A 24,879-nucleotide genomic window follows, 5' to 3' on the forward strand; every position below is an offset into this window, starting at 1 on the left:
AAACGAATACCAAACATACAGAGAAAGAAAGAAGATGACAACTATGAACGCTCAAGTCAAGCGTATTCACTGCATGTTATTGTGCAGTGCGCCGTTACTGGTATATATGTTACCGGCAATGTATGAAATCTAGGCAATATATAGAATGCCGACAGTTGGACGTCAAAGTATGAAACGATTAATATTTCACACATTTCCTAGGCTTTCTACGCAATGCCAAAAGACAAACCGGCAAAGTATAAAATACTCCCGCTAATGACGTTTCTAATGTCACGTGACTTTCGACGCTCACCTCAGACAGAGAATTCCCCGTTTGCATTTCAGTGTAATTTAAAATAATTTTTTTTCTTCCTTGTTGCAACAAGTAGGTTCATATTTTATTTTCCTCAGTAATAAAGTCCTATACTTTATTTTGTATTTCTTTCTTTTTCATATACGTCTTTTCAATAAGAGCCTTTTTCATGACTCTCTTTTAATACTTTGCCTAAATAGCACTTGTCATTCTATATAATGCCTACTGCAGTGGGTTGGCACCCTGCCCTGGATTGGTTCCTGCCTTGCGCCCCGTGTTGGCTGGGATTGGCTCCAGCAGACCCCCGTGACCCTGTGTTCGGATTCAGCGGGTTGGAAAATGGATGGATGGATATAATACCTAGAGAAAGTATATATAATATTAAAATAATGTGGATATTTCATACTTTGCCCAAAAATGCCAGGAATTCTATATATTGCCTAGGCATTCTATACAATGCCTGCTTTTCATACATTGCCAGTAACATATATATATATATATATTTGAGATGATTCTCAGAGGAACCCTTTTAAAATCCCTCTTTACGATCAAATTCCATAAATGTACGTTTTTGAAAACATTCCATAGTCCACCTTCATCACCCGAAAAGGGTCGCCAGTACAGTCCCTTCCTAAAATACGTATCGCCCATTAGTCGCTGGGTTGGCTTCTGTTTTGACTTGAGAACAACTGATGGCTTGTCGCTTAGGACTCCTTCGTGTCCGGAGAGCCTGCCATCATTTCTTAGTCGAGTCTTTGGTTCAGTTTGCTACAGTAGGCCGGGTTGAAACAGTGCGGGATGTGTTTGGTGTAGTGGAATGTATTTTATTACCGGTTTAGCCGTATCGCAGTCGACGCCATGAGTGGGAGAGATCGTGGCACACTTTTTTAATAATTACTAGCGGGCTTTGCCCCCTGATCGCTTCGCTCGCCTACCCCCGTGCCTGCACCGCTCGCATATGGCGATGCGGATGTACAATTTACTATTTTACATTTACAGCAAGTAATTAACTATAGTAAAAAATAGTACAACAAAATAATTTGAAAGTAAATTAAGTTTCATGTTGCGTTAGAGGTATTCGTTGCGTAATATGATTTCGTTCTGCTTGGCTTTGAAATTAACACGCAAAACTTTTTAAACTTTCACTTTTACTGTAAAACTTCAGTTAACATTTTTTTTTTTTTTATTAAATTTTCGTCAATATTGCATTGAATTTTGATTCTGTGTTTGGACTTTCATTATGACAATGCAACGTATAACTACCCGTGAGTGAATTTCGTTTCTTTCTCTCTATTAAATAAGCCGAATTTTTTGAATATTTGTCCCTGTGATTTGTTAATTGTCTTTGCAAAAGTTATTCTAACGGGAAACTGTAAACGTTTTAATACAAATGGCATATCAAGATCTGGTGCTGGATGGTGTCTCATGTTATCCCCTGAAGATGTACTACATTACCTTTCTTGGATACATCCATCATTCTACAGTTATTCGTGCCTTGTAAGACCTGACGGTGTTAACGGTTGTAGATATTCTTCGTGATATTGTAAGTTGATGTTTTCATTTTCCACACCATCACCACCAACTGTGTCAGCAGAGTCTATTGGTACGCATTTAACTGATTTGCCGTGTAACCGTTCGACATTTTTGGACGTATTTAATCAATTTGCCATGTAACCGTTCGACATTTTTGGACGTATTTAATCAATTTGCCGTGTAACCGTTCGACATTTTTGGACGTATTTAATCAATTTGCCGTGTAACCGTTCGACATTTTTGGACGTATTTAATCAATTTGTCGTGTAACCGTTCAACATTTTTGGACGTATTTAATCAATTTGCCGTGTAACCTATTGACATTTTTGGACGTATGTAATCAATTTGCCGTGTAACTGTTTGACATTTTTGGACGTATTTAATCAATTTGGCGTGTAACCGTTCAACATTTTTGGACGTATTTAATCAATTTGCCGTGTAACCTATTGACATTTTTGGACGTATGTAATCAATTTGCCGTGTAACTGTTTGACATTTTTGGACGCATTTAATCAATTTGCCGTGTAACTGTTTGACATTTTTGGACGTATTTAATCAATTTGGCGTGTAACCGTTCAACATTTTTGGACGTATTTAATCAATTTGCCATGTAACCGTTCGACATTTTTGGACGTATTTAATCAATTTGCCGTGTGACCGATTGACATTTTTGGACGTATTTAATCAATTTGCCGTGTAACCGTTCGACATTTTTGGACGTATTTAATCAATTTGCCGTGTAACCTTTCGACATTTTTGGACGTATTTAATCAATTTGCTGTGTAACCAATTGACATTTTTCATGTTAATTTGTTTGACTTCCTCGTTTCTAGGTGCTAGGATTGCCTGTGTTCTCATTTCTTCTGTTGATAACCCTTCGTGATGAAATTCTTCAATAAGATTTGGACATAATACGTCTTCTTTAATTGGGAACTTAAAGTGAGGAAAATGTTAAAATTTATAAGAGCTGAGAGCGCAGGAACTGAGTTTGACAAAATCACTGACACCAATGAGAGGTGAGAGGACCGCAGGTGTGGTTGAAATTGGTTCAGAGGACTTGAAAACATCTCATGGCCAAAGTCTCGAGTTGTGGGACTTGATAAAATCTTCCAAAAAGTCTCGTCTCATTGCAGGATTTTTTTTATATAATAGAGAGATATCGTTATATTTTCATAAAGTCCACGTGTTATCTTACAAAAATGTAGCTGAATACTGTAATGAGACAATCCGGTTTATGTTAACATTATTTTTATTAAAGTTTATACAGTCCATGCATAGTGGTAACAGCGTTTGATGTAACTGGCCCCACGTAGGGTTGGTCAGCCGTAGGCCCCACCCGCACACCCCTGGACCTGCTTGATTACTCTGAGTGTCTCCTGTCCTGGTAGGAAACCGAAAACCGAAGCAATAAGCCAAGTGCCTTTTGTAAGACTAAAGAGGCTACTTTGTGCTGTCCCAAATGGAGGTCTCTCTCCCACTTTAGTTTGTACCTCTGATTGTCACGTTTCTTATTCTGTCGCCTTGAGTTGGAAGAAGGTATCAGGAGTATCGTGTGAGTGAAGAATTGAGGTGAAGGTTAAAGGTGAGTTTTAAGACCAGGTGGGTAAGGCTTTGGACTTCAAACCCTGAGGTTGTGGGTTCAGATCCCACTACTGACACCACCGTGTGACCCTGAGCAAGTCACGTGACCTGCATGTGCACCAATTGGAAAACCAAAAAGAAATGGAACCAGTGTTGTAAGTTACCTTGGAATAAGGCATCAGCCAAATAAGTCGATGTAAATAGTAAGACTAGCAGTGGTACAGGGAGGTGAGACTTGGCCGGTAAAGGGGGCACAACAGGAACAAGAAGTTGGATGGGGTAGAAATGAGAACATTGAGATGGATGTGTGGAGTTATGAAAAGGGCCAGAATAAGAAACGAGACAATCAGAGGTACAACAAAAAGTGGGAGAGATCACTAAGAAAGTGCAGGAAAGTGGACATGTGATAAGGGGAGACAATGAATATGTGGGCAAAAGACTGATGGGAGTGGACGTCCCGGGAGGCCAAAGCAGAGGTGGATATATAAAAAGATCTGAAGGAGAGGAGGTACAGGAGTGTGCTGTATAGAGAAGGTTGATCAGGCACATCGACCCCACAAAGAGGAGGGCAAAAGACGAAGAGTAAGAAGATATGGAAATAAAGCATCATCTATGATAATTCTTGCTGGTGATTCCACAAAAATCAATAATATTTGTTTGCAGTTCCTGTTAGTTTGTCTCCTGTTATGACACAGATAATGTTCACCATTTTGCACAGCAAATCCACATACAGCATGTTTGTCAAGAAAAATACGCAAGTTGTCCTTTAACAGTAACCCAGTGAAGGGTTTACAGGGCCATATAATCAGAGAACATGCGGAGAAATCAACTTGTGTGTCCATCGGGGTTCTCAGAGTGCCAACAACTCCCATCTCTCTAATCGGGAATCAGGGTTTACATGGCATTCTGGAAAACAGGTTTCTGGGAATTCCTCGGGTTCTTCAACAACAACAACATTTATTTCTAGAGCACATTTTCATACAAATGATGAAGAAAGAGAGAAAATACAAAATAAATAAGAAAATAGAGTTAGGGAGCACTAATTAACATAGAATAAAAGTAAGGTCCGATGGGCAGGGAGGACAGAAAAAACTAAAAAAAAAAGTCCAGACGGCTGTAGAAAAAAATAAAATCTGCAGGGGGTCCCAAGGCCACGAGACCACCCAGCCCCCTCTAGGTATTCTACCTCCCATAAATGACCTCACAATCAGTCCTCATGGTATTCAGGTTTAGAAGAACTTGATGATGACGGTCACGTGAACATCTGGCCTGTAATCCATCAATGGAGGGACATCACGGTCCTTTGATCAGGTGGTGGTGGTGCAGATCAACACCACAGAAAAATGGAAAAAGAACAGAAGAGAAAGTAGGGGTGAGTACGGATTTCGGAGCCACCAGGAATGATAATGATAATTAATTGAATGTACGGAGCATCAGAGGGTGGCAGGGTGGCGCAGTGGGTAGTGCTGCTGCCTCACAGTTAGGAGACCCGGGTTCACTTCCCAGGTCCTCCCTGCATGGAGTTTCTGTTCTCCCCGTGTCTGCGTGGGTTTCCTCCCACAGTCCAAAGACATGCAGGTGAGGTGCATTGGAGATCCTAAATTGTCCCGTGTGTGTGTGTGTGCCCTGCGGTGGTCCTGTGCTGGCTGGGATTGGCTCCAGCAGTCCCCCGTGACCCTGTGTTACCACATAGCGGGTTGGATGATGACTGACTGACAGAGCATCAGGATTAAACTAAAATGAAGTTCCTATGAGAAAGCCATGTTACAAGAATGGTTCTTTAAAGTGAATTTCTGTCGGTCAGCTCTTCCAGATTTTAGGTGCATACCAGCAGAAGGTGGCCTCACCACTTCTTTTAAGTTTGTAAAACACGCTAACTAAGTCGTCAGTCTAATTTATTTACCAACATGGCTTTGGACTGTGAAAGGCAGAAGAAGACCACGTGAAGTGAACCTCGGATTTTAACATCATAGCGACCATCACAGCAGCACGTGAGTCATCCTCAAGTCTTCTTCAGCATTAAAAAAGACACAGCACATGTATGGTCCACGGACCCTGAGGGACATTGTTAGAGTAATGCAAGGCGCTGGCGGTGAAGAATGTGCTGCGTCCTGATGGTTTTAATGAAAGTGGACATTTTGGCTTCCCGTTCCATACTGGAGCCCACTTTTCCTCTTTCCCTCACGTGAGCAGTGGTCTCGGACAAAGGCGTTTCTTCAGCACACAATGTGGCTTGAAGCAATTGGTCGCTTTTGCATAAAGATAAGCAGCAGTTACACCACAAGCCCAAGCCCAGTGTGAGGTAATCCTCCTTCAATTGTAACCATTGAGAAAAAGAAAAACGTTCTTTAAACTTGCTGCTCAGCATTTTAATCTGTGAAATACGACATGCGTTTGGCAGTTGGACTGTTTCGAAATTGGCTTTCAGTCGCCCCCCAGTCTGATGTTTAATTGATTACGTTGATCTCTGCTGTACGTGAGTTGGATAAACGCGTCTGCTAAGCAAATGAATGTAAATGTGAACGTAACAATCAGATTACAGTCAAAGCTGGCAGCACTGCGAGGGCGATGGACACGATCTCGATTTCTCCAGCGCCTTCAGTACCACCCAGCCAGCCCTGTTAAGGGGTCTGCTCAGAGATGAGCCAGTGGTGTCCTGCATGATGGACTCGAGGACTGTGAGAGTAACACTGGGGCCTGTCACCTTCACCCTGCACACCTCTGACTACAACTATGTCAGCAGGTCACCTCACTGGGAGCTGAAGGTGGGGGGGGGGGGCATTGAGAATTTGTCTGCAACTTCAGCAACACCAAGGAACTGCAAAGTAAAGAGCCTGTGTGTCCAGTCAGTGTTCAGGGAATGCATGTAGAGGTGGTCCACTCCTACTACAAGTACTTGGGGGGTCCACATCAATGTCAGGTTGGACTGGTCTCATACCACAGAGGAACTATTTCTCTTAGGCAATTGTGTTCATTTAATGTGAGAAGTGACATCCTTCACATCTCCTACAACTCTGTGATGGCCAGTGTGGTGTGCTGGGCTGGTCACATCACATCAGGAGAAGCCCACCGAATCAACAAGTAATTAAAAGGACAGGTACAGTTATGGGACACACTCTGGACCCCCTGGAGGTTGTAGCAAAGGACCGAATGGAAATAAAACAGAGTGCCAATTATGAACAACGCTGCCCATCCTCTCTGTGTCCCAACAACACTGAGGACTCTCAGTCAACGGATCATTCAGCAGAAGTGGGCCAAGAGACACAACGGGGGGCTCCTTTATACCAACAGCAATACTTCTGTATGGCACCTCACTGGGACTGGGACAGCCAAGGCAGAAGTTCTCTTTCTTTTTAGTCATTCTGGTGTGTGTTCAGGCCGTAGTGTGTGTGTGTGTAAAGATAGAATTTGGTAGAGTAGGCAGGATTAGATAGATAGATAGATAGATAGATAGATAGATAGATAGATAGATAGATAGATAGATAGATAGATAGAGCACTATATAATGATAGATAGATAGATAGATAGATAGATAGATAGATAGATAGATAGATAGATAGATAGATAGATAGATAGATAGATAGAGCACTATATAATGATAGATAGATAGATAGATAGATAGATAGATAGATAGATAGATAGATAGATAGATAGATAGATAGAGCACTATATAATGATAGATAGATAGATAGATAGATAGATAGATAGAGCACTATATAATGATAGATAGATAGATAGATAGATAGATAGATAGATAGATAGATAGATAGATAGATAGATAGATAGATAGAATTTGGTAGAGTAGGCAGGATTAGATAGATAGATAGATAGATAGATAGATAGATAGATAGATAGATAGATAGATAGATAGATAGATAGATAGATAGAATTTGGTATAGTAGGCAGGATTAGATAGATAGATAGATAGATAGATAGATAGATAGATAGATAGATAGATAGATAGATAGATAGAGCACTATATAATGATAGATAGATAGATAGATAGATAGATAGATAGATAGATAGATAGATAGATAGAGCACTATATAATGATAGATAGATAGATAGATAGATAGATAGATAGATAGATAGATAGAGCACTATATAATGATAGATAGATAGATAGATAGATAGATAGATAGATAGATAGATAGATAGATAGATAGATAGATAGATAGATAGAATTTGGTAGAGTAGGCAGGATTAGATAGATAGATAGATAGATAGATAGATAGATAGATAGATAGAATTTGGTATAGTAGGCAGGATTAGATAGATAGATAGATAGATAGATAGATAGATAGATAGATAGATAGATAGATAGATAGATAGATAGATAGATAGATAGATAGATAGATAGATAGATAGAGTGAGTTTGGTATAGTAGGCAGGATTAGATAGATAGATATAGATAGAGTTTGGTATAGAAAGAAAAAGAATTTGGTATAGTAGGCAAGATTAGAAAGAAAGAAAGAAAGAAAAAGAAGGAAAGAAAATTTGGTATGGTAGGTAAGATTAGATAGATAGACAGACAGACAGGAAAGACACTATATAATAGAGTTGTTTATTTAAATAACCAGTAAAAATTTAAATTTCCCCTAGAGGACAAATAAAGCTCTATCTATCTATCTATCTATCTATCTATCTATCTATCTATCTATCTATCTATCTATCTAATCCTGCCTACTATACCAAATTCTATCTATCTATCTATCTACCTATCTATCTATTTAACGTGTAGTCTGGACGTTGGGGTCACCACCAGTGGCCTCATTTGCCATCAAGATGGACCAGCTAAGGCGCTGCTCTTCTTTTCTGCGGTTTGTCAAACACGGCTGCGTTTGCTTTGCTTTACTGAAATCTCCTTTCCAGGTAACACTTTGGTGTCGCAGATCCCATTGTTGACTTCTGGCACTCGCACTCAAATTGTCTTGCTGACTGGGGGCGGATTCTCGGTTGAGTTTGCAGGCTCCTTGTGTGTTTACTTTGGTTTTCTCAGGCAACCCTGACAAAGCAAATTAAACAGTGGATTTAGAAGAAAGATGGATGTCACCTGCTGCTCCTCCTCGGCTCGGTCAGTCAGCTTCAGCTCTGTACTGCGGTGCTCGTTCTGCTCTTTGCGTTTGTGCTCTCAAATTCCACTCAAGTACAAATCCTTCGAGGCCGTACCTATCACACACACAATGTACGTCTACTCATTCCCGGTTTTCACTTTGACATTAGAAATATTAGATTAGAAATTTTGGAAAAGAAGAGAAAAAAGGGAGATGGATGCTCTTCAGTTGATAAATATATTTTAAATGGTAGTTGGCACAGAAGTCACTTCTGCCACCTGGCTTTGATTCATGACTCAACGTGGGGTTTTTTCCCGGGCACTTTACACTTTTGTCATTTTTGTTCAGTCGAGGCAGGAAGGAGCAAAACCCAAAGAAAGTGCCAGCCCCTCATAGGGCACACGAACAAAAACATCACCCACCCTGTGAGGAGGGACGAGGCGCTTCTTTTTTCAGGATGTGGCCAAACAAAATGGCGCTTGCTTGAGCAAACAGGCAAACAGGCGAGAGCCACTGCCGTCATAAATCAAACACACACACACACAGGCACTGGGAGGACCTGGCATACAACAGGAACACAATGGAGACAAACAGGGACAGGTCACGGTGGCCCTCTTGGGCCGAGGCCAGTGGCGCTCTGTAGTTGATTGTCAGGTCCTTTTTCTTCTTCTTGTCATACGCGTGACGGTGTTCTACATTTTAAATCACAGGCCCGGACCCCGTGTCTAGCCTTTCAGGCTTAAATTCTGAGTGTCACGGGACTGGTGGGCTCGGGTGGGCCGAGTGTTCTAATGTTCCAGTTCATAGGATTATCTGCGTCACTTTGGGCAGCCTTGAACCCACGACTGACTCTCTTCACTTTTTGTTTTCTGTGTTCTCGTCATCCTCGAGGGTCCGGAGTGGAGGAAATCGGAGGACGCAACATCTGGAAGGGTCAGGGTTTGGGACCACGAGCTATAAAAGCGGGGCAGGGGGACGTTTGGTGACAGCCTGCTGTGTTGTCCAACTTGTGTGTGACAGTACATTTTAATCAAATTTTATGTGTTGGGAGGTGTGCCCACCGGGGGGCATAGTGGTGCCCCGCACCACTTTGCCTCAGCACAACTACACAACACAGACCTGGGTTCAAATACGAGGTGCTTTACCTTATCTCATCCAACGCCTCGTCCCAACACAGACAGACCCGGGGGGCTTCTTCTGATGTCACAGCATTGCACATTGGAAGCACTTCTGGGTTAGGTGTGCCCCCTGGTGGCACTCAGGAACGGCAACAGTGCAATTCCCAGCCTGCCTTGCGGGTATCCAGCTGGGTGTTACACCAGGGGGGGCGCATAACCCCAGTCAGCAGACAACTTTTGTACCTCCAACCAGACCTTGCTTCTGGGAAAGGTACAAGCCCCCCTAACTGGACGGGACACTAGTCCATCTCTGTCCTTCCCTTCTGGAGAAGGCAGCTATCCTCCTTCCGGGTCAGGATGCTAGTCCACCCCGTATGGCACTCACAGAGGATAAAAGAGGCAGTACGGGGTGAAGTGTTGGGGGTCCACAGTGAGATCCCCATTTTACAGCCACAACGCTAAACAATAAAAGACAGAAAACAAAAGGAATGAAAGCAAAACACTCGATGATTGGCGGTCCTCGGTATGAACCCCAACTTTCACTTGCACTGTTCCTTTTACAGGCAGGCGGCCAGAAGGTGCGGGACTTCCATGGTGAACCAGAAGGGGGGCCGCTCATCTTTGGTGGTCCCCAGTCTGGGGATGGAAGAAGAAGAATAATAATAGAGGTTAGTTGTGAGCAGCTTGTGTCTCACCCTCATCTGTCCTCCAGTTTACCTCGTGACCCGAGCCGTCCATGCGCTCCCGTAACGTGTGTGTGTACGTGTGTGTGTGTGTGTGAGAGAGAGACAGACAGACAGCGTTACACTCGGTCATCCCACACCATTCATGCTGCTGGTCAAAGATCATGCAAAGAGATGGACTCCATCTTTTATATGAGGCACCATATAATAATAAATAGATAAACAGATAAAAATCGATAATGAAAGATAGGAAGGTAGGAAAGACACTAATGATAGGTAAATAGATAAAAAAGACACTATATAATAATAGATAAGAAATGTGCTATATAATGATAGATAGATATGAAAGGTGCTATATAATGAAAAGATAGCTAGATATGAAAGGCGCTATATAATGAAAAGATATGAAAGGTGCTATATAATGAAAAGATAGTTATGAAAGGCACTATTTAATGATAGATATGAAAGGCACTATATAATGAAAAGTTAGATAGATATGAAAGGCAGTATATAATGAAAAGATATGAAAGGTGCTATTTAATGAAAAGATAGATATGAAAGGCACTATATGATATGAAAGGCACTATATAATGACAGATAGATATGAAAGGCACTATATAATGAAAAGATAGATATGAAAGGCACTATATAATGATATGAAAGGCACTATATAATGAAAAGATAGATATGAAAGGCGCTATATAATGAAAAGATAGATATGAAAGGCACTATATAATGAAAAGTTAGATAGATATGAAAGGCGCTATATAATGAAAAGATAGCTAGATATGAAAGGTGCTATATAATGAAAGGATAGATATGAAAGGCACTATATAATGAAAAGATATGAAAGGCACTATATAATGACAGATAGATATGAAAGGCACTATATAATGATATGAAAGGCACTATATGACAGATAGATATGAAAGGCACTATATAATGATATGAAAGGCACTATATAATGAAAAGATAGATATGAAAGGCGCTATATAATGAAAAGATAGATAGATATGAAAGGCACTATATAATGACAGATAGATATGAAAGGCACTATATAATGATAGATATGAAAGGCACTATATAATGAAAAGATAGATATGAAAGGCACTATTTAATGAAAAGATAGATAGATATGAAAGGCACTATATAATGATAGGGAGGTGAAGTACTTTATTTGTCCCAAGGGGGAGTTTCTGTTGTGACAGTGAGGTGTCAGCACAGACCCTCGCACATTCAGCACATCTTTGACGATAGGTCAGACTTCCTTGTTTTTCCTGCTTATCTCAGTTCTTCAGACCTAAACGTGGCTCTGAGGTTTTCAGTTGCTAAATAATGTCCGCCATGTGCTCTGCGCCTGCTCTGACTGAAGTTCAGATAAAAGCCGAAGCCATCGGAGGCCAGCGCGGTGCAGGTGACGGTGACAGTGACTTCAGTGATTGTTCTTCTAGGAATGTGTGCCACGTGGTTTGTGATGGGGTTTCATTTTTAATGCAGTTGATGTTTAGTTTATTAGAGCTGGTGTGAAGAGGAGGTAACCCCCACCTCTCCGACCCCCCCAAACTGCAGAGGACCAGAAACATTGAAAGCAATAAAGGAGGAGAGTGGGGCCCGGAGTTTTACCGCGGTGTGTACTTTTAGGCGAGTGGAGTTGGACCTCCGTGTGTTTTTTCCCACCCTCCCTTGAGCCGTCACATCCTGTTCCAGAGGTCAGTGGTATTTGAATTGTCCCCCTCCACGCTTTTCCATTTCTTGTACATCTCATCAGTCAGCTGCCAGGTGTGGGCACGTTTAACAAATACCAAGACTGGGCGCACTGCGATTGGCCTCAAGGGAGTGAGCTGTCACTTGTGCACAGGAGTGTCCCGCCAAGGCCAGCCCCTACGCGGTGGCCACATGTCATTCAGCTGGAGGGTGTTTCCTGGTTAGTTTTTCCCAGTGCCTTATGGACGCTGCTGTCGACAAGCGGGAATTGATTGCTGTGGGCAAATTTGCAGAGAACGGCTTCTGACTTACAAGGAGAGAATCAGAAAATCATTTTAGGGGGAAGAGCAGAGTAAGGAGGTTGCAGGCGCTGCCTCTCCTGTGCACCATCTGAAGTGAGAGCTGACAGAACGGAGCCGTGACACTGCCATTTCCTTCCTTACTGTGCCCACACATCAGACCTAATCCCAAACTCGAACAGCAGGCTCCTGGCCCGCACAGGCCTCCCAAAAAAGGGTTCTCTTAAAGCTTTTAAAAGTTCAAAAATGGCTGTCGCAGAGGAAAAGGATAAACTGTTTAAAAGAAACAGCCGAAGCCTACTTATAGTTTGTGGAGAAGCCCTCGTCTGGGAGCCAAAGCCTCATTTTGTGGCAGGAAAACAAAAAACACCACTGCAAAGAACGACTGAAAGGACCACCTTTAAACACGACAGAAACATTGAAACGAGGCTGCAACCCACCGCAGGACTTCATATCAAAGGGAATCTGACCAGCTCCAATTTACATATTTAATGGAGTCATTTGAATAAGTGATAGCAGCTGAAAAATATGCAAATAAGGCTGAAAATCATGTGAGGATCCATTGATGAAGCGGCTCACGCTGCCTATTAGTAAGAGAAGGGGCTTTAACCAAATGAGGCGGGGATGAGTCACCACCAAACAAACGAGAACACTGCGCCACGAACGATACGACATCTGAAGCGCCTGATAACGGCAACAAAGAACAAAGAAAGAACACGCACATCTCGACCGGTCAGCCACGGAGCCCACCAAACTTCTAACCCTCCGCTCCAGCTCAGGCTTGCAGGATACCAGTGGCCATCTCAGCAGCAGAAGATGCCAGTCTGTCACAGGGCACGGTTATGTTCCAGCCGGGGTTCGCCCTGGCTTTTGTTTATTTTCCTTTCTTTTCTCCTTTTTGTTATTTTCATTAATTACGCACAGTTTGGTAATATTGTTCAGTTTACTCATTTAGCTTCTTTGTGCTGCTTGTGCTTTGTGGGTGGAAAAAAAAACAACCCAGGAGGCGGAGCCACAGTGATGTCACGACTGAAGGACCACCCCCTCACAGCCTCTATCTAAGCGTTTTCCCACCACAGGGACTTTGTTTTCAAGAGCCACTGAGCTCCTGTATGATGTCAGCTCAGGGCCACATATGGGTGTTGTGTTCCCACCACACAACAGAAAGCGTAACCTTAGTGCAAAGAGTGAGGAATATTTGTAGTAATAAAATGCGCATGTCATTCCAACAGATGGTGCACCTCAAACATTAACACTGCATTTGAATCTCCTACCAAACGGCATAAAACAAAAGAGATATGCGTTGCATTTATCAATCCAACAGACGGCGCATAACAAACATTTGTACTAATTAAGATTAAAAGAGCCGAGCTTTATCAGTTTAAGAAAAAAAAGATTAAGAGGTGACCTGACTGAAGGGAATTAGTCCAGTGGATCGAGACGGTTATTTTAAACTGAGTTCATCAAGAACACGGGGGCACAGTTGGAAACTTCACAGGGGAAATTTCAAACAAACATTAGGAAGCTTTTCTTTACACAAAGAACGATAAGACACTTGGAGTAACGCCTTTCATTACTACAGATGTTTGTGATATGCCATCTGTTGGAATGACAAATGCAATGCATTCTGATGGACAGCACAGAAACACAAAACACCAGGTGAACACTGCGATTTCTGCCCATCTTAAGGTGGGCGACACAACATGGATGAGTGAAAGTTGACAAGCATGGCCTACCTGGAGGACCATCACTGCCTAATCACACCCACCATGGCAGCAGCTCTATACGCCGTCTATAAAGAGCATTCACCTTTTATCGTTAATTCAACATTGAAAGAATCATTTTGTGTTTTATAATTGTCATTGATTTCGACTCAGGGATCCGTTTCCACTTTGACACTGAGGGTCTTTGACTGCTGACAGTTTCTGAGGAGATTTTGTGGTCTCGATCAGATTTGTACCTCTTGGTCCTCCCCTTCCCCCTCTTTTGGACACGAATACTTCATGACGCACATACACAGGTTTACATGGAAGCACGTTCGCTTTTGTTATTTGTATATGAGCTGATGGCCGGTGAAGAAAACGGACAACAATTAAAAGTGAAGGGCTCAGAATTATAACAAGGGAGTTAACTAAAATGAAGGCCAACAAACGTAAAGTAAATTTGGTTAAAGAAAAACCAGCAGCCACTGCAGACCCCCCACCCTATTGTATACCAATGCATTTGTGAAAACTTCCAGGATGTGAACACTTTTATATTATTGTTGCGCAGGGTCAGTTGCACAACAGCAGGCTTTGAGTGCCCCCTGGTGGCTAAATTCCAAATTTACGCGGCTGCTGCTTTTGCTATCTTTGGTATGACGAGTGCCTTCAATTGCTTTAAAGAGTTCTCAGAAGTCCATCTATCCTTCCACCCCCACAATCCCTCCCAAAAAAGCACTCTTTCTATCACACAATTATGGGATGTCACAGCCTATTACACCCTAATATGGCAGGCAGCCTAAAGACTTGGGTGTAACTCCTGGCCCAGCCATAAGCTTCCACAAGCAGGTTGTTGGACGCTTCATTTTAGTACTCGTGAGGATTCAGAATTCTTATTTACTTCCTTTTTTGATATATATATACTTTTTTTTTAATAAATAGGCAGTCAACAGACAGCCTCACAAGAAAGGGGGCTAAGAGTGAACCACTGAGCACCACCAGGGTTTCAAAGAACAACAGAAAAAGATGCGACTTTGCCCAGTACTACACAATCCCACCTCCCAGATTCTTTTGCACTCTTTGTAAATACACAAGCATCGGGACCCTTCGCTTTTTAAAATATTTTGTCATGTTGCAGCCTTACACTAAAATGATTTCGATTCAGTTTTTCCCCTCAAACAGCACTCATTTGTCTAGAAGGAGAAAATGAAAACAGGATTTACAAATTGGGCAGCACGTTGGCGCAGTGGGTAGCGCTGCTGCCTCGCAGTTAAGGAGACCTGAGGCTCTCTTCCCGGGTCCTCCTCCCTGTGTGGAGTTTGCATGTTCTCCCCGTGTCTGCGTGGGTTTCCTCCCACAGTCCAAAGATATGCAAAGGTGCACTGGCAATCCGAAACTGAATCTAGTGTGTGCTTGGTGTGTGTGTCTGCCCTGTGGTGGGCTGCCGCCCTGTCCTGTGTTGGCTGGGATTGGCTCCAGCAGACCCCTGTGACCCCGTAGTTAGGATATAGTGGGGTGGATGGATGGATTTACAAATTAATTCAACATATTAAAAAAAAAAAAAAAACCCCAAAACTGCAACATCCCACTGACACAAGTAGTTGGCCCCTTTGCTCCGACTCAGTACGTCCCCCTCTATTGATCCCCATTGAGAGGTTTCTACTCCTTTTTGGAGTCCACCTTGCTGTCAGTTCACTTGATTGGACCAACTGGGAAATGCAGACGGACAGACATGCCTGTGTATGGAGGGTCCGACAGTCGAGCTGCGAGATCAAAGCAATTCCCATTACAGAATGGCAAATCAAAAACAGGACTTGAGATTTTTGACAGTTTATTAAACAAAATATCTGAAATATCCCATTGACTCAAATATTCACCCCATCCTATTGATCATCATTGAGATGTGTTTGGAGTGCGCCCCCCCCCAATACCGTGGTCAATGAAATTGATTGGACTGATCAGGAAAGTCACAGCGCCGACCCTGTTGAGAGAAGCCAAGCCAGGAGGTCCAAGGAAACTGAGTGATGGGACTGTGCTCAGGCAGAGAGAGATGGAGAAGGAGAGGAGAAGAGAACCTGCAGTCCTGAAGGGTCCTAAAGAGCACAGTGGCCTCCAGAATTCTTAAATGGAAGATGTTTGGAACAACCATACATTTATCAGAACAGACCATCCAGCCAAACTAAGCAATCAGGGAAGAATGGATTTAGAAAGAGGTGACCAAGAATCAGACGGTCACTGTGACTGTACTCCAGAGGAGCGGTGTGGAGATGGGAGAAACTCCCAAAAGAACAAGCAACACTTCAACACTCCATTACTCTGGGCTTTATGGCAGAGTGGACAGATGGCACATAAAAAGCCCACTTGGAAGAAGTTTGGAACAACCACGACTCTTCCTAGAGCTGGCTACCTGGGAGAAGTGATTTGGTAAAGAGAGGTGATCAAGAACACCATGGTCAGTCCAACTGGCTCCAGAGATGTTGTGTGGAGATGGCAGAAACTTCCAGGAGGGCAACCAACCACTGACCTGGGTTTCATGGCAGAAGAGCCAAACGTAACATGAAAGCCTGACCCCAAAAAAGGGACTCTGAGGACTGTGACGAGCACAAGATCCTCTGATTGGCACTGCCAATCACCCGTACTCTATCGCTCCAACAGTGAAGCACATGGTGGTGCTATGGGGACATTTATCAGCAGTAGAGACCGGGAGACTAGACAGGGTTGAGGAAAACCTGCTCAGAGCCCTCCGGACCACAGCCTGGGCCAAAGGGTCACCGTCTAACAGGGCAACGCAAAAGTAACACAGGAGTGGCTTAGTGACAACTCTGGCAATGTCCTTGAGTGGCTCAGGCAGAGCCCAGACGTGAACGCAATCAAACATCTCTGGAGGGGCCTGAAAAGAGCTCAGCACCGATGGTCTCCGTCCTACCCGGCCGAGCACGGGAGAAGAATGGCAGAAAATCTCCAAACCCAAATGGCTGGCTGGCTACCACAACTAAGCACTGAGTGAAGGGGGCCTGGCTACTCATGTCAGTGGGATGTTTTATGTTTAATACATTTTCAGAAATGTCTAAAATCCTGTTTTCACTTTGTCATTCTGGGGTGCTGCTTGATGAGGGGGGCGGGGGAGAGAAAGGAATTTCAGTGATTTGAGCAGAAGGGTGAGACACATAAGAGAATGTAACAAAAGTGTGAAGAGTTTGTCCCGGCGCTGTAACACATACCTGTTGGGGTTTCTGATGTGACGACACAAGTCAGTGAAAGTGCTGCAGCCTGTCAAGTAAAAGCACATTTAAAACATACAACACACGGAAACTTGTTTCAAATAATTGCACAATATACGGATCATAACACTTTTCTGAACATGTTTATTGTAATTGATTGAAAGAAAAAAAAAATATGGTGGTCATGGTTTATAATGATTCAAGGCTACAAAGAGGTAGAAAATCCAAAGAATTAAAGGGGATAAATGAGGACTAGGAAGCAGGAGGTTGTGGGCAAATAAACATCAAAAGTGAAAGTAACCCCGTGATTGGTCCCCTGTGCTTACTGGCTGTGACACTTTAAACACAACTCCATTAAAGAACCGAACCTCATTTCTACAAGAGACGGCACTGGGCATCAATCATGCCAGCAAGAACTTCTGAGAGAAAAAAAAAAAAAATAATAATAATAAAACAACCAACTTTACTACAACAGCGATCAACTCCAAACATGGAGGATTCAAATACCTGACTGATGAATGGGATGACTCGTGACGATTTACAGCAGCGCATTCTCATCAACTGCACAAATGTCACAATACTTAAGGTTTCCAAAATGATCGTTTATTGTTTTATTTATTTGCTAGCTCTGGCGGCTTGTCTCTTTTTTAAAAAGAATAACGTTGAGAGAGAACAGGGAGGAAAAACACCAAAAAAATAAAGTCGATAATCTGAGGCACACGCATTACAGTGTGGTTGGTATCGTTAAACACAGCAAGACTCCATTTAATACAAATGGGCATAACGGCCCGGAAATGCAAAATTTCTTCCATGTTCTTATCAGAGCTTTAGAATTACCCAGATGACAGACAAATGATCTCCTTTCATTAAACAAAAAGACTCAATGTACGCCTAAAAATGGGCATGTTACAAAAAAAGAAAAGAAAATGGACAGAAAGACACAGACGGGTACAAGATGACACACAGACAGCCTGGCCAATTAATAACAATGCCATATTACACTTCAGCATTTAATAGGCTTAACATGGAGTTAAAACGCACACGATATACAGGGAATGGAATATCATTTGTTCTTAATAAAAACTTTTAGAATGCATTTGTATTAATATACTGGAAATATGAGCATTCATATACATAAACAGCTTTGTTTCCCATTAAATAAGCAGCTAATGTTACATAGTGTGCTCCGGGACCGAGGGTCACCTAAATCAACAACTCTCCCTCCCCTCTGCCATTCCCCAAAAGAGAATTTATTTTATTTTTTTTTTTTACATTATATCTTTTTAAAAAATTCTCCTCAGTAAATAAAAAATAAAAATAAAACACAACTTACACAAATAATGTGAAGTGAGGGCCTACAACCACAAATTCGCGATGTTGCACCGTGCGAGGTCCTTCCGAGAACGCACAAGGCCGCGTGTCGTGTGTCCTTTCCTTTTCAGTCAGCAGCATGATTGTAACGGACAGGTAAGATGCCTTCACAGTTGTTTAAACATGCGACTTATCTTAACATTGAGCTATCAAAGAAAAGGTACACTGCATATAAAACGAAATACATTCAAATGGCACAAAGCAGGCGTAGGTCATCTTTCTCGTTTCCCCTAATTAAATGACACACAGAAGTACGGATTACACCGTTTTGAAAATGATACTTTTGTTATGAACTACGCGAGTGGATCAATTCTGTAACACTGTTCATTTGTCAGTAGGTGTAGGTCACTGCTGCGAAGTTAGAAATCAGGCATCTTAACAAGTTGAAAAGGGCTCGGACAGTTAGAAAAGGAGGCATGTACAGCATACAGTCCTGCTTAAAACAAGTTCTTTTTTCGTCTTTAAGCACATTTTCATTCTTTTTTTTTTTTTGTTAGAGTAATCAAACATTTTAAGGCAACATGGTTACAAGATCATTTACTAAAAATGGAATGAAACTGCCTATAAACACCTACTTTAGTTGCACACCACTGTAAACGTATGCATATTTGACGGAAAAAAAAATTGTTTGGCCAACATTATAAAAGAGCAAATGAGACATAGGGGGGTGGGGGTGGGGGGGGCTTCAAAGATAAACTGTTTAAAACTTAAAACACCAGACATAAGGCAACACAGGCTCGTGCTCTCTTAAAAAAAATAAAATAAATGCACAGATCTTCTGAAACTGACAGATTCTCATGCTTAAGGTATATGGCGCCAACTCCTTCATTCGCACGGAGGCTCTCCTGCCTTTGAAATGTCCTCTTAAAAGGTGGACACTCTGCAGGTTTATCTTTTCTACGCGGAGCCAACAAAAATACCATATTTTCATATTTGCTCCTTGGATGTGAAATTGACTACTGAACATTAGAAGGCAGTTCTTGGTAAGACAAATTATATATAAAAAAAAAAAGAAGAGTTAAAACATGTAAAGGAAACACAGAGGAAAGAAATGACTGGTTTACAGAAAATCTGACATGCCATTATTATTCCTCCCCCCACTTTTACAGATGCCAAAACTAGATTATACAATACTGTATTTTTATTATTTAGTACATTTTTTTTTTTCTGTGTTGAACAATGAAAATGAGGAAGTTTACAAAAGAAAGTTATTTTACTTTGGTACTGTAGGGGTGTTGAAGGTGGAGGTGGACTCTATAGCTGCTGATTGGATTGTTGACAATTAACTAGACAGACCTCTCGCTTTTCACAGGTTTAATCCTTCCATTCCTTCTTGATGCTGAGGTTCCACTCCCAGGAGAGGTGATCATGCTTGTCATCATCTGTGAATTTCGATTTAATATTGTAGGTACCTCTTGCCAGCAACCCCTTTGGCGCTTCCTCCAGCGGCGTCAGAAATTCATACTCCTCAGAACGTGGCCCGTAGCTGCCCACCATATAGTCTGACTTGTCAACTGTGTGCAAAGGGAAATAAAACAATAGCAGCCATTTACCATACACAAATCTGTCACAATGGACCTTTTTAAACAAATCTTCTCTCCCATTCTTAAAGAATTCCAAGGTTTATTCCAAATAATCAGCTTCGGTGATAAACAACACATTCTCAAGGTTAGTAGTGCCTGCTGCCACAGTAGGAAGAAAAAGCTTAGGCGTGGGGAGGAGAAAGACTAACAGATTGTAGCAGTGCTACTGTAAATTAAAACTGCATCTCCCAGCAGTCCCTGCAGAGGCTCCGATTGGTCTTCTGTCTGGAGTGCAGGGGCTGTTGGGGTCAAAGTTGGTCAGAGTGTCTCTTAAAACGAGGGCCGGTGTTTTTTTTTTTTGGTAATCTGTGTTCCGTGTAACTGTCTGTATGCGTTCTGTTGGATTAACCATACTTAGTCGTTGTGTCCTGGATTGTGTTCTGTCTACCTGAGTGCCGAAGACTGGTCGTGGATTCATGGCCTTCCAGCAAGAAAAGGGAGCGCTCCTGAACCGTCTTCACCATTTTCAGGGACTACCGGTAGGACTGTTTTTTCATTCCCTTTCAACGTACAGATCTCTAGACTTACTATCTTCATCATTTCATTACATCCGGTGCTGTTTTCCATGGACTTTGCTGGGGGTGTTGTTTGTGTTTGTGTGTTTAATGTAATATCGTCGTAGGAGTGCAGGGGTGGTATTGTTTTCATGTATTTAATTTAAATACATTATATTCTTTAATTGTTGTTTGATTCCAGTGTGCATTATTTTGTCTCTGTTTGTGTGTGTGTACGGGTCGGGTCAAGGATCTTCTCCTTAAAAAATAAATAAATCACCGTCTTCTTGATGGTGTGAATCTTAGTGGCACTGAACAGCTACAGATGAATACAATTTTAGGAACATTTCAAGCAAAATTTATAGTACTAGGGTGTTGTACCGTGTTAGCCATTATGAATGTAGAGAAAAGCCAAGCAAAATGACACCTTTTATTGGCTAACTAGAAAGATTACAATATGCAAGCTTTCGAGGCAACTCAGGCCCCTTCTTCAGGCAAGATGTAATCAAAGCAAAATTTAATAAGTAAAAAACGTGCAAATAAAACTAATGTGAAATGTGACAATAAAGGGATAATCGCATGAAATGGGAGTATAAATAATTAATTCTGTCACAAAATATTTTTGTTGCATATTCCTTTGTATTTATTTATTTCTTCATTTATTTCATGAAACACACATGCAACATGAAATAAGGCCTGAAATGAAAACTGTCACTTTCACTTATCAAAGGTGAGAGGCAGCTGGTTCTTTGGGGGACTGGAGCATTTTTCACACTTTACTGTATTATATAGTGCCTTTGCGCAATAAGCACGATGCCAAGGCACTCTATAGGTGTAGTACACTTATTCCCTTATTTCTGGAAGGTGAGCTCCTGTAGATTACTGTGGCCTCCCTGAAAATGCTGTACAAGCAAGGGTGACATTTATAACTGGCCAAATAAATAAATTAGTGGGCACTAACCACTTTATTTGTGACCATTAGCAGCATTGCACGTTGTTATTACAGTACAATCCCTCTTAACCGGCCACCTCGGGACTGGACCCATGGCTGGTTGCCGTTTTGGCCGGTTAATCCGACGCATACCTATTTTCATGTAGAAAAATATTTCTAAGGTATGTACTGTACCTTTTTGACGTTCCTGAAGAAACCATATCCACAAGGCTTCATACACAATTTCGCACACGGGTTTAATTCTCGTACAACGACTGGACAGTGTGGTGTAGCGGGTCCACAGCTCAAGTCAAAAAGGCCACTTTTTAAATCAATAAATGCCGCACTCGCGGCTTACGAGTATGTGTGGCCAATCGGTTCCCGTGGAATTCGTGATGCAGGTGATCCTAGCTTAAGTACAAAGGTGAGGAATCATCCACATCCATGTTCCCGGGAACTGCTAATTGCCACATCTGATCCACGTCCACGTGATAAATCAAAGCGCGAGGCGGCTAGGAGGAGAACAGGAAACAACGGGAGGTTAATGGAGAAGGAAGCAGATAGAGGAAAGCCGGTGCAGAAGAGCGAACAAGAGCAGATTTGATGGAGCAAAGGCAGGCAGCTGGGAGGTGAACCCCTGCAGATGAGTGTTTGGCCGACACTCGGTGGGGCTGAAAAAAGCAGTCGCTCCAGCTGAGCGATTATGGAAGTGGAGTGACCAGTATTGAAGACGACTGGCTGTCGAAAGGCAGCGGCAGTTGTGGAGGCTTTGGGCTGGTTTAGCCCCAGCGTGATCACCCTGGCCGCTGGGGAAAGAACCCAAGTCTCGGTCTGGATGGAGCCTGACATAGCCAGGGATCAGAGGGCTTCCGGACCAGTGTGGAAGGCAGCTGCACCTGCAGGTAGGGTGACTCCCCTGTTGCGAAGCCCGATGGGAGAAGCAGGGGAGCCACCAGGTAGAAAGAAGAAAATTCATAAAGGAATATGTAAACGGAAATCACTCTGAAAGTAGGAGCTCTCTCACCTTCCAGGAAAGAAGGAAGTGCATACATATAATATAAAGAAGAATTCAGGATTAAAAAAAACATATTTTATTTTAACAGGCCGGTTAATCTGTCGGCCGGTTAATGCGAGGCCAGTTAAGAGGGATTGTACTGTAATCACTTTTGGTAGTGATCAGGTAAGCTTGTGTACGTCTCACCACTACAGGTTAATGCACATAAAGCTGCTCTCAATTTGGGGATTGTGATCTGAAGTTTTTCAAGCACAGTTGTGACTGAACTCTGAGAAGCTTTTCACTGCTTCTGAATCTTTGTACCCAACTGGATACATGTCCTCCAAACAAGACACATAATATTCTCACTTGTAAATAGAATGCTTGTGCTTACTTTGACAAATCTAAACAGATGTTCACCTTCGGCCTGAGGTTTGAATCCTGCCTCAGCTGTATAGTCATTTTAAAAGCAATGTTTTAAATGGCAATCCCTGGGGAACAACAGGCACAAAGATATTTAAAAAAAATAAACACGCAAGAACTGTTCTGTTTTATGGAATTGTAAATGGGAGTCTCATTCCTTCTCTGGGTTGCCACCGTTAAGAGGCATAAGCTGTAAAGGAGTTGAACTTTTTCAGTTTAAGCAAATGGCTTTTAGAAGGTGACATGACTGAAGAGCTTAAAATTATAGAAGGAATTGGACAAGTGGATCAAGACTGACTTTAAAATGAGTTCAACAAGAACACGGGGACACAGTTGGAAACTTAAGGGTAAATTTTGCACAAAGATTAGGAAGTTTTTCTTTACACAATGAATGCCAGACACTTGGAATAATGCATTTTATTACTACAAATGTTTGTGATGTGCCATCTGTTGGAATGACAAATGCAATACATTCCAATAAACAGTGCACAAACACAAAACACTAGGTGAATACTCCGTTTTCAGCTCATCTTAAGGCGGGTGACACAACATGGGTGAGTGAAAGTTGGGTGGGAAGAGTAGCTTGGTGGTCAAGAAGCAAAGCTGGAAAACACCTGGTGACAAGCACGGCCTGCCTGGGGGGACCATCACTGCCTAATCACACCCATTCACCTTTTATCGTTTTCTTCACAAAGAGAACCATAAATACCTGAAATAAGTGACCAAGTAGTGTGGTAGACAGTAGAACCTTAGGATCCTTCAAAACTTGATTTTGTTATTTTGGAAGAGTTAAGTGGGTAGTACTGGCGAGCTTTGTGGGGCCACGTGCTCCAATGCTCTTATTTTCATCAATGTAATCTCCCACTGTTATTCAACCAATTACAAAAAGCCTCACATGGTGTTTTTGTTTGCAAATGGATTTTCTTGCAGAAGCACAGAGAAAATCTGTGTGGTTTTGAACAGGTAATGCAGACACCTTACCGGTAATTAAGTTAAAATGCAGGAATTTGTTAATAATGAATCTCCTATGATGCTCTAGCGCAGGGCTATTCAATTACAAATTCAGTTGGGGCAGATTTTTAAACCAAGAAATTCAGCTGGGCCAGCCATTTTCAGCAGCCGGTAAGAAGCAGATAATGACAAATTTTAAACCAACACAAACGAACGTATTGAAAAACAATAACGTTTATTCATTGTTTCCCTTTTAAATTTTGTCACATCGGACACAGGAACATCAAAAAAATGCATAAAAAAATAAAAGCTGAAACTGAACAGACTGATGTAGTAGCAATATTTTTTTTCCCACTTTTGAAATAAAATAAACATTTTGGTGATATCTGACACCGCGACACATCTCAAAGTGCATTTAACAGAATAAAAAAAGAACTTTTGAAACTAGCTATCAGTGCATAGACGCCTAGCAAGTGACTAACACACATAACTACAACATCTACTGCACACTGATTCATTTGAAATCGCCACATGTGTGATTAGGCTTGGCTTTGTTACACATCCCGTAGGATGTTGATATTGTGATGTGTCTCACTACTGCAGTCTTGGTGGACAGCACTGGTGAAGACTCAGGGCATCCATCACCCTTGTCAGAGAGCCAAGTGACAGGATCAGGGTGAGAGGGGAGCGAATGGTAAATGAGCAGCAAGATGCAGAACAGCGGAAGGCGACCTTTTTATTGCTTTGGACGTTGAAAGGCGTTTTTCTCTGCACTTCTGGCAGGACCACGGGCTGGGCCACTCGGAGGTTGCTTCTTGGCCACATGTGGCCCATGGTCCACAATTTGAATAGGGCGGCTTTAGAGTATACGGCAGCAGACTTAAATGCAAAGGCAACATTAAAGTACCTGTACATTTTACTTTTCACTTTGGACACTGCACTTTAAA

The 24,879-nt window shown here is 42.1% G+C and overlaps 1 protein-coding gene across 1 annotated transcript in view; it reads right to left on the minus strand.

Annotated features, from left to right (window-relative positions):
* Positions 1–17,311: 17,311 nt before the first annotated feature.
* The window catches only part of arhgdia (Rho GDP dissociation inhibitor (GDI) alpha), a 41,313-nt gene continuing 33,745 nt past the window's right edge, over positions 17,312–24,879 (minus strand). The window contains exon 6 of the mRNA XM_028818415.2: positions 17,312–20,070. Coding sequence (XP_028674248.1) covers positions 19,871–20,070 — 200 coding nt within the window. The 3' untranslated portion in view covers positions 17,312–19,870. The remainder of the gene's footprint in view (positions 20,071–24,879) is intronic.

The sequence above is a fragment of the Erpetoichthys calabaricus genome, chromosome 14 (assembly GCF_900747795.2).
Source record: "Erpetoichthys calabaricus chromosome 14, fErpCal1.3, whole genome shotgun sequence".
NCBI lineage: Eukaryota > Metazoa > Chordata > Cladistia > Polypteriformes > Polypteridae > Erpetoichthys > Erpetoichthys calabaricus.